At 68.7% G+C, this 9,371-nt stretch overlaps 2 protein-coding genes across 3 annotated transcripts; one reads left to right on the top strand and one right to left on the bottom strand.

The window, feature by feature from the left end:
• Nucleotides 1-445: 445 nt before the first annotated feature.
• Nucleotides 446-2,944, top strand: RRP7A (ribosomal RNA processing 7 homolog A). The gene is made up of 7 exons (XM_074227086.1): nucleotides 446-564; nucleotides 767-909; nucleotides 986-1,111; nucleotides 1,189-1,306; nucleotides 1,408-1,505; nucleotides 1,683-1,881; nucleotides 2,646-2,944. The coding sequence occupies exons 1-7, from the start codon at nucleotides 492-494 to the stop codon at nucleotides 2,729-2,731; spliced, it is 843 nt and encodes a 280-aa protein (XP_074083187.1). The 5' UTR covers nucleotides 446-491; the 3' UTR covers nucleotides 2,732-2,944.
• SERHL2 (serine hydrolase like 2) lies at nucleotides 2,931-8,878 on the bottom strand. Of its 2 annotated transcripts, XM_074227084.1 has the most exons (12): nucleotides 8,791-8,856; nucleotides 8,527-8,676; nucleotides 8,286-8,399; nucleotides 8,021-8,062; nucleotides 7,682-7,701; nucleotides 7,080-7,154; nucleotides 5,897-6,006; nucleotides 5,629-5,708; nucleotides 5,118-5,152; nucleotides 3,692-3,774; nucleotides 3,291-3,390; nucleotides 2,931-3,203 (listed from the first exon to the last, which is right to left on the bottom strand). In XM_074227084.1, exons 1-12 carry the CDS (start codon nucleotides 8,792-8,794, stop codon nucleotides 3,102-3,104), a joined length of 915 nt encoding a protein of 304 aa, XP_074083185.1. In that variant the 5' UTR covers nucleotides 8,795-8,856; the 3' UTR covers nucleotides 2,931-3,101. The 2 variants fall into 2 exon arrangements, with proteins under 2 accessions (XP_074083185.1, XP_074083186.1); XM_074227085.1 differs by lacking the exon at nucleotides 8,527-8,676 and having other exon boundaries at nucleotides 8,791-8,878.
• Between the last annotated feature and the right edge of the window lie 493 nt (nucleotides 8,879-9,371).

The raw sequence follows: 9,371 nt of genomic DNA, 5'->3' as shown, positions 1-9,371 counted from the left end.
AGAAGACCCGGGCCCCCAGGCGGCCGGACCCTGCACCCCGCGGGAGGGGCTGGGGCGGGGCCCGGGGCCGGGACTGTGTATTCACTTGTTTCTGAATAAACGTTTGTTATACCGAGAGGCGCCCCGAGTCCGAGTGCGGCCCGGGGGGGAGGGGCGCCCCGAGTCCGAGTGCGGCCCGGGGGGGAGGGGCGGGGCGCCCCGAGTCCGAGTGCGGCCCGGGGGGGGGGAGGGGAGGGGCGGCCCGGGGGGGGGAGGGGAGGGGCGCCCCGAGTGCGGCCCGGGGGGGCGGGGCCGGGGGAGGGGCGGGGAGCTCGGAGGCCCCACCCCCGGCGCCTGCGTGGCCACGCGGGAAGCGGTGCCTTCGGCGGCGCGGCAGGGCCCGCCTCCCGCCGCGGGGGCACGTGACTCGGGCGGCGCGTCGTCACTTCCGAGGCGACGTCCCGGCCGGCCGCGAACTACGACTCCCGGCAGTCCCCGCGCTGTTTCCCATCATGGCGGCAGGGAAGAAAACGCGTGTGGAGGAAAAGACCCCCGAGGGGGCGCAGAGTCCGCCGGGGTACCGAGGTGAGAGCCGGGGGCCCCGGCCGCGCCGCCCCGCTCCCCGCACGGCCCCCCGCGCCGAGGGGAGACGACCGGGGAGGGGCGGGGCAGGAGGGCGTGCCGCGCGGGGGGGCGGGGAGGGGCGGGCCCCCCAGGAGCGGCTGGCCGGAGCGGGGGGGCGCGGGGGGCCCCGGCGCAGGCCCCCGTGACGCCCCCCGCCCCCCAGCCGTGCCCATCAAGTTCTCCCGGGAGCAGGCGGCCCCGCACCTGCTGTACGTGAAGCCGCACCGCGCGCGGGGCCCCGCGCAGCCGCACTGCCCGCCCGACCGCACCCTCTTCGTGCTCAACGTGCCCCCGTACTGCCCGGAGGTGAGGGGGGCGGGGTGCCCCGGGCGGGGGGGGGGGGGCCCCCCGGCGCCCCTCACCGCCCGCCTCCCCTCCGCAGCCCCGCCTGGCCCAGCTCTTCTCGGCCTGCGGCCCGGTGCAGGCGGCGCATCTGCTGGACAAGCCGGACCCGGCCGAGGCGCCCGCGCAGCCCGACGCGCCCTGCTTCCGCCCGGACCCCGTCCCGGTATGGGGGCTCCCCGGGGGCTGGGGGGCTGGGGGGGCCCGGGAGCGGGCAGAGGCCTCACCTCCACCCCCCCGCAGGGCTTCCGCGTGGCCTACGTGGTGTTCAAGAAGCCGGCGGCGCTGGCCCGGGCCGCCGCCCTGCAGGGGCCCCTCGTGGTGTCCACCGAGAGCCGCCCGGTGAAGACCGGCGTGGAGAGTCAGTATGGGGGCGGGGGGGGCGGGGGGCCCCAGAGACGGGGCCCACCGCCAGGCCAGCCCGGGCCCCGGGGCCCTGACCCGCCGCTGTCTGTTTGCCAGAGTGGGTGACGGACTACGCCGACTCCCTGGTGGACCCGGAGGCCCTCAGGGCGGAGGTGGACAAGTTCATGGAGGAGTATGACCGCAAGATCGCCGTGGTACGGCCGCCGGGGCCGGGCAGCGGGCGGGGGTCCGAGAGGCCCGAGAGGCAGCTCCGGCCCCCGGGGCAGCGGCTGCGGCTTGGCCCCGGGGCTCCCCGAGGAAGCTTGAGAGGCTCCTGGGATGGAAGCCAGGGAGGGTCGGAACTCGGACTCAGACCTAGCCTTCTCCTGCAGGAAGACGCCAAGGCAGAGGCGGAGGAGGGCGTCCCGGACGAGGAGGGCTGGGTGAAGGTGACCCGCAAGGGCCGGCGGCCCGGCCTGCCCCGCTCCGAGGCTGCCAGCCTCCGTGTGCTGGAGAAGGAGAAGCGCAAGAAAGCCCGCAAGGAGCTGCTCAACTTCTACGCCTGGCAGCACCGCGAGACCAAGATGGAACGTGAGTAGCCACCGGTGGGCCCGCTCGGGGTGGTCTCACCACCTACACCTTTTTTTTTGACTTTGTTTTTGCAAGGCAGTGGGGCTAAGTGGCTTCCCCAAGGTCACACAGGTAAGTAATTATTGAGAGACTGAACGTGAACTCGGGTTCTCCTGACTCCGGGGTCGGTGCTCTATCCACTGCATCACCTAGCTGCCCCTCACCACCTACATCTTGACCCCCATTTTACAGCTGAGGAGCCGAGGGTTCACAGGTTTAGAGAGGGAAGGGCAGCCACTGGGCCAAGGTCTCCCAGTGGGCCTGGCTCCAGGCAGCCAGCCCCTCCCCTGCTGGGTGAGAGACCTTCCCCAGGCCCTTCTTTCCTTGGGGGGCAGGGCTGGACAGAACCAGGGTCTGTGTTAGATGCCCCCCCCCCCCAGAGGGTTCCTGGGCCTTGGATCACCTCCAACAGGCTGGGCTGGCTAGACCAGGCCAGACCCGACCCCTCAGGGCCCTTCCTCCAGGCCTGCTGCTCTCCCTCTCTCCTTGACCAGTCCCACGACCCTTTGTGCCCAGATCTGTGGGGGGAGATGGCTCATTGCCCCCAGACCCTCTCCCTAGATCACAGGGAGCAGGAAACCGGCCTCCATTGGAATCCAGGTGGTTCAGGGCCCTGGCCAGTAGAGCCATTCCACAGATGAGGACGCTGAGGCCCCAGTGCCCAAGGAACCAGCAGGCCTCAGCTGCCCACCCTTCCTCCACCCTGACCGCTCTCTCCCTCTCAGACTTGGCTCAGCTGCGGAAGAAGTTTGAGGAGGACAAGCAGAGAATTGCCCTGATGCGTGCCAGGCGCAAGTTCCGCCCGTACTGAGGAGAGGCCCGAGTGGTCATTTCCCCACCTGATCTGGGGGTTTGGGGAAGGGAGCAAGCCAACCCAGAGTGAGGAGAGAGAACAGAGCTGTCTGCTTCCCCCTCCCTCGCCCCCAGATTTCTGGGGGTGCCCTGTCTCTGAAAAGCTGCAGCCCTTTCCCAGAGGATGTAAATAAAGGACAATTGTAAATAAAGGTTGCTTGTGCTGAGGTCAGCCGGAGCTTTTTATTCAGTAAGCAACAGAAGACTGCCCAGGGGTGCTGCCCAAAGGGCTTGGGCTCCTCACTGCTCCCCTCCCCCAGGTGGCCAGGCCCTGGCTGCCTGCCCATGGGCCCAGCCTGGATGGGCCTGGCCGCAGGGTGGGCCTCGACTTAGGGGTTGCTCTGCAGGAAGTCGCTGATGACTCCGGCCACGTGCTGAGGCTCCCGCATGTGGACGTAATGGTTGCCTACAACCTCCATGTACTGGAAGCGCTGGAAACGAGGGGGTCCTTCAGTGAGGGGGGGGCCTCCTTCCTGTCCAACCCCAGCCCCACCCCTCACCGGGCAGCTCCATCTCACCTCTTTGAGTGTCGACTTTAAAAACTGGAGAATATAGTCCATGGACTCTCTGATTTCGTCGTCTTTGATGGGTCTAAAGTAGCTGTATCCCTGGTCGGCCCTAAGAGGAGAGGGCTCTGGTGGTCCCCTTGGCCCTCAGGATCGAGGGGGGGGACCCAGGCCCACCTGGAAGCCAAGTCCATGAATGCCACCCCCGCCCCTATCCCTCACAGCAGGGCAGAGGGAGGCAAGGAGGCAGGAAGGAATCAAGGCAAGGCCTCCTGCGGTCCCAAAGCTGTCTGGAACTGAGGAGGAGGCTGGGTGGGATTCAGGGGCCCCCGAGGGTTGGGGCTCCCACCCTGGGCCTGGGGGGGGCGGCAGAGGACGGGGTTCAGGAAGGGAGGGGCCCTATGGGTGCTTACTTCACTACGAGGATTCTGGCTTGGATTTTCTTGCAAATATACTCAAACTGGTCTTTGCTAAGGACTTCAAAGTGATTCTCTGGCTGGAAATCAAACAGCAAATTTGAGCGAGGTGAGACCCTCCGTTGGGTGCCCCCCAGGGTGCCAGGACATGTCTGGCCCAGAATTGTAATAAAAACCAACTTTGAGCCTCACCACCTGGGGGGGGGGTTCCCATTTTACAGTTGAGGGAACTGAGGCTGGTAGAGGCGGGATTTGAACCCAGATCTCAGGGACTGCAGCCTCCTAGTGAGCTGCCTGGCTGTAGGGTCTTCCCCATGGGAGAGGGAAGCCGAGAGGCCGTCTGGGACGGGCTTCCAGGGGAGGCAGGAGTCCTGGCCTGACGCCTGGTGATCCAGACTCCTCTGGGAAAGGTGGGGGACTGACTGATCGTGCGGGGTGCCCCTAGGGAGCAGTCCCCAAGGACCCGAGTTCAAATTCCGCCCGACTTCCTCCCTTAAGCCAGCTATGTGGCCCCCCCTTGCCTCAGGCTCCTTTGCGAGGACGAAGGGCAGGGCTGGGAGGGCCGGCCCCAGGTCGCCCAGCCGCCAGAGGACTGCCCTGGCTTCTTTGGCTTCTTTCGAGTATAACCTCAACCCCCCCCCCCCCCCCCAGTTACATGGCAAAACAACCGGGACACGGTTTCAAAATTTTTCGATTCCAATCAATGAATTCTTAATGACTGTGATGGTCCGAGATTTCCCAACAATTCCCAGGAGCCGCCAGGTGGGGCTGTTACCCCGCTGTTGGGCCGGGCTCACCGAGGGGGTGGGGGCTGGGGGTCTTGGGGGCCCTTCCCCCCTCTGACAGCCACATCATCAGTTCATTATTTTCATATTATATTCGCGATGTTTAGTCGGGATTTTTAAGGGCGTGACCAAGCCCCCAGGGGAGAGATTTGCCCCGGGCCCTCCTTCACACCTGCCCCTCTCCCCGAGTGGGCTGCTCCCGGGGCACCCACGAGATGCGGGCCCCCTCCTCTCCCAGGCAGGGAGCCTGTCCTCGGGGCACCCCAGTGCTGAAACCTTGTCAAGGTCAGACTTTGGGCAGAGCCGGTCAGTGGCCGAGTCTTTCCTAACCCGCAGGGGGCAGTTGAGGGGTGCTGCAGTGGAAAGCACCCGGGGTCTGGAGCCAGGAGGACCTGAGTTCAAATTTGACCTCGGCTGTGCGGCCCTGGTCGAGTCACTTCACCCTCTGCCTCAGTTTCCTCATCTGTCAAATGGGCTGGAGAAGGAAATAACAAACCCCCCCCCCCCCCAGGATCTCTGCCAGGAAGACCCCGAGGAAGCAGCAGAGACCCAACTGAACCTTCTCTCCGGGAGGCCGCCAACTCCTCCAGGGCCCCCAGCACCCAGGATGGTCATTCTGCATTGGGAGAGGAACTCACCTGGCTCAGCCTCCGGTCCCGGTTCAGCACCAAACCTAAGGGTCCAGAACGGAGGGGGCCCTTTAGCTGGGGAGTCTAACGAGGCTTCTGGGAGACCCTCCCCACCGTGTGGCCCCTCCCCAGAGTGAGGCCTTCTTCTGGACTCTCCTCCTTGGAGGTCCTCTGGCTGTCTGGGCACGGCTGGATGGGGGTGGGACCCTGGGGGGCTTCTCCCCACAGCTCAGAAGGCAGGAGAGGGGAAGATTAGGAAAGAAGGGGGAGGGAGACCCTGGTGTTTCCCAGTTACACTCATGACAGCCTTCCGTGGGCCCCATTTTACAAAGGAGGAAACTGAGGCAGGCTGCGGGCAGGGGCCGGGCGGCTGAGACGAACTCCCCCCACCCTTGGTCCCCCTCCTCGTTCCACAGCGGGCTGGGGCCACTCTCTTCTTGGGCCACACTTGGAGGGAGCGGGGATCCCACAGCTGGCCCCCCACGGGGCCCCGGGGGTCTGGCCACGAGGGGCCTCTAACCTTGGGCCACTCTGGTGGTGCCCCTCTCCAGCAGGAGCTTGCCGCACTCCTCACCCACTTGAGTGTTGTTCTTTAGAAAACTGGGGAAGGCACAGGGACATTGGGGAACGGGGGCCGCGGGGGAGAGGGGGCGGCCTCTGCCCCGGGAGCCCCCCGGGTGAGGTCAGTGTGCGTGCGTCCCGAGCGGGCGCTGTGGCCAAGGACCCAAGGATCGGGGGAGCGGCCACGCATGGCTTGGGACATTGGCCCGCGTGGGCCCCGGCCCTACCTCTGCAGCATCTCCTCGGGGCTCAGCACCTTGGGGGGCTTGTCCTTGGCCTCCACCAGGAGCACGTGCTCGATGCTTTGCCGCTTGTAGGTCGGCAGGTTTTTGATCTCCTAGAGGGTGGAGATGGGGGGGGGTGAGGCCAAGGGCAGGTGGGGGTGGGGGTGGGCACTGGACCTTGCCTGAACCACCCTCGCTCCTGGCCCTGACTGTGCCAGGCCCCCTGCCTGGAGCCCGAAGCTGCCCCTCCCCCAGCAGGGCATGCCCGCCCTGTGAGCCTCCCCACCAGCCTTTGGCCCTCCCGCCCACACCCCCCTTCCTCTCCTGCACCTTCCCTGGGCCGCCTCTCTAATAAGAACGGTTTGGGGACGTGATCTCAATCGCTTCCTGATTGTGTGACCGTGGTCAAGTCATTTCCCAGCCGCCTGCCTCAGTTTCCTCTTTGCCTCATTCTCCCATCCCCAGGGGTCCCTTCTGCCCCAGGCTCCCCATCACTGCCCCGGTGCAGAGACTTCCTTTGGGTCCGGCTGGGACCGTCCAGGAGAGACCCGAACCCCCAACAGCCCCTGGCAAAGGAGTCCCGGACGGCCCCACCCACCAATGTCCGGAACGTTGCCCAGGGTGAGGGGCAGGGAGCCCCTGCCCCAGGCAGCCAGAAAGCAGTCAGGATGAACCCAGGTCTCTTCTCCCTCCCCACCCCCACTCACTGGGCCAAGCTGACCGGCCATTCCTCAGATGCCAGGCTAGGTTGGCAATGGTCCTAAAGGGCACCTGCCCGACCTGCCTTGTGGGGTCCTACTCCCCCACCTCTTGTCCCTCCTGGACTTGGCCGCCCGCAGAGCCGGGCCTGTCCCGTCAGACAAACCGCCCTGCCTCTGCCTCGCGGCCCTCCTTCCCCTCCCTGGGGGCTCCGTCCTTTGAGGGGGGTCCTCGGCCCACTGAGGCCCTGCGGGCCGGGGGAAGACCCCAGACTAGAAGTGGGGGAGGCTGGCAGGGCGTGCCCAGGGAGGGGGCCTCACCTGGGCTCAGCGGAGCAGAGCCAGGCCTGGGTGGGGCAGGGGCCTCACTCACCCGGGCTGCCCTTGCCGCGGAGGACGGAGGGGATGAAGGAGGGGGTCGCGGGCATGCCTGGGGCTGGGCGGGCGTCTCCACCACACTCGGGCCCAGGTTCAGCCCAGGGCCTCACCTTGGACTCCAGGAAGAAGGGAGAGGAGTCCAGCAGGATCAGCTTATCCACCAGCTCCGGGAAGATGCAGGAAAACTGGGGGGGGGGGGGGGGCGAGGCTGGGCCAGGCTCCACCTAATGCCCCCCCGCCCCCCCCCCCAGCCTGGAAGCTCCCGGAGGGCAGGGACCCGTATTCTTATGCACTTGTCTGGGGGGGGGGGGGCAGGACTGTAAACCGTGGGAGCTCAATAAGTGCTCAGGGACTGATCCAGGGTCCAGGTGGAGCCTCTGGCACGAGTCCTCCGCCCCCCGGCCGGGGTAGACGGAGGCATCCGGGGAGGCCTCGGCCCCTGCCCTGCCTGGCACTGGGGAGGAGAGGCTGAGGGACCTTCCCGAAGAGCTATTCTTAGGCAGCCGCTGGGGGCAAGAGGAGGCGGTGCCCCCGGGCAGCCCTGGCAGCCGCTCCCCTCCCCCGGGTGGGGGAAGTCCAGCCTTCTGGCTCAGCCCCCCGCCCCCTGCCCAGAGCTGGTGAGTGGCCCAGGGTTCTGGCTCCCGGGATGTGGGCATGCGCCCTGGCAGTGCCCCCTCAGCCCCCGCCGGGGGCAGCAGAGACGGAGACTTACCATGCCGCCGATGGTGCCACCTGCAGGTCGGGGAGGAAAGTCCGCAGAGTGACTCCCCTCGCCCGCGCCCGAGCCTGAGCCCCACCTCCCAGGCCCTCGTGCCACCCGGGCCCCAGATGGGGGCTGCGGGGTCCTCCCTGGCCCTGGGAACTCCCCCAGAGCCCCTGGGGGGCGCCCGCTCCCCGGCACCATAGAGGCCGGGGCAGGCTCTGCCAAGGCAGCTGGTGGCGCCGTGCCACCTCTCTGTCCCGCCAAGGTCACGGGAGGAACAAGTGGGGCAGAGTTCAGCTCCCCTCCCCCTCCCGCCGCCCCTCCCCCTTGCCCCCCTCCCGCACTCACCAAAACTGTGTCCCAAGAGGGAGAATCGATTCCATTTCAGGGCTGGAAACCCGAGGAGAGCGTGTGGGGGGCCTGTCCCGGGCCCCACCCGAGGGCCCCGACCCCCCAGTGAGGCCCCGCCCCGCCCCGGCCGGTTCCGCCTTGGCTGGCTGATGCCCTTGTGTCGGGGGGCCCGGGGGACCCGGGGGCCTCTGCCCTCTCCCGGGAGGCGCAGCTTGTCTAGGGACCCCACTCGCCCTCCGGCAGACTCACCCCCCCCCCGTACCTGCTGCCACCCGGCGCACCTCGTTCACATAGTTCTGGGGCTGGTAGGGGAACCCGGGGTGATGGTGGGAGGAGAGCCCGTGGCCCCCGAAGTCCATGGCCACGTAGTGGAAGCCTGCAGGGAGGGGGGGGTCAGGCCTGGGACCCCGGCCCCCGCCCGGCCCCCCGGGCCCAGCCCCCCCGGCCCCCCGCCCAGCCCCCCCCGGCCCCCCGCCCAGCCCCCCCGGCCCCCCGGCTCCCACTTGGAGGCAGCAGAGGGAGGAGCCTGTCGAAGGAGTTGGCGTTGTCCAGCCAGCCGTGCAGGCAGAGCACGGGGGGCCCCTGCGGGGACCCCCACACCTTGGCCGCGATGTGGCCCCAGGGCACCGACACCTTCAGTTCCGAGAGGAGACCTGGGGGGCGGGGGGGCTGAAGGGGAGCCGGGGGGCCGCCCCCGCCCCCGCAGCCCCCCGCTCCCCGCAGCCCCCCGGCCCCCCCCGCAGCCCCCCGCAGCCCCCCGCCCTCACCCATGCTGCCGCGGCTCGGGCTCCGGGGAGGCTCCGGGCAGCCCCGCCCCGGGGCCGGGCCACGTCCTGCCTTTCAGGGCCGGGCCAGGCCGGGCGGCTCCTCCGGGCACCCGCCCCGCCCCCAGGCCGCGAGCCCCCCAGCGGGCACAGCGCGGGGCCCCCGGGAAGCAGGGGGCAGGAGGGTCCGGCGGGGGGGGGGGGCGGGGGGGGGTCCGGCGGGGGGGGGTCCGGCGGGGGGGGGTCCGGCGGGGGGGGGTCCGGCGGGGGGGGGTCCGGCGGGGGGGGGGTCCGGCGGGGGGGGGTCCGGCGGGGGGGGCACAGTTTTCAATGTTTCTCCATTTGCTGTGAATGCTGGTTCCACTCGCGCATAGTGTGGTGCGGCGCTCGGAACGCTACACTGCGGGGGCCGTGGGGCCACGATCAGCACAGGACTCGGGGCCCCGCCCACGCGCACCCCCACATCTCAGCCCCAAAGGCTGCGCCGGCACGGGTGTCCGCCGTCACGCGCCACCCGCCTCTCCACTTTCGCTTGGCTTGTAGTCTCTTCCAACTAAACCCCTCCCGCCGCCTCGGCGAACCTT

This window comes from Macrotis lagotis, chromosome 2, assembly GCF_037893015.1.
Source record: "Macrotis lagotis isolate mMagLag1 chromosome 2, bilby.v1.9.chrom.fasta, whole genome shotgun sequence".
NCBI classification, from domain to species: Eukaryota; Metazoa; Chordata; class Mammalia; order Peramelemorphia; family Peramelidae; genus Macrotis; species Macrotis lagotis.
This window is presented reverse-complemented; position numbering and strand designations above follow the sequence as displayed.

Coding starts and splice junctions, on each gene's coding strand:
- RRP7A (XM_074227086.1), top strand. CDS start 492: ATGGCGGCAGGGAAGAAAACGCGTGTGGAGGAAAAGACCCCCGAGGGG. Junction 565..766: donor GAGTCCGCCGGGGTACCGAG/GTGAGAGCCGGG, acceptor CCCGCCCCCCAG/CCGTGCCCATCAAGTTCTCC. Junction 1,307..1,407: donor GGTGAAGACCGGCGTGGAGA/GTCAGTATGGGG, acceptor TCTGTTTGCCAG/AGTGGGTGACGGACTACGCC.
- SERHL2 (XM_074227084.1), bottom strand. Junction 8,063..8,285: donor GGTGCGCCGGGTGGCAGCAG/GTACGGGGGGGG, acceptor TCGGGTTTCCAG/CCCTGAAATGGAATCGATTC. Junction 6,007..7,079: donor CCTTCTTCCTGGAGTCCAAG/GTGAGGCCCTGG, acceptor TCCACCCTCTAG/GAGATCAAAAACCTGCCGAC.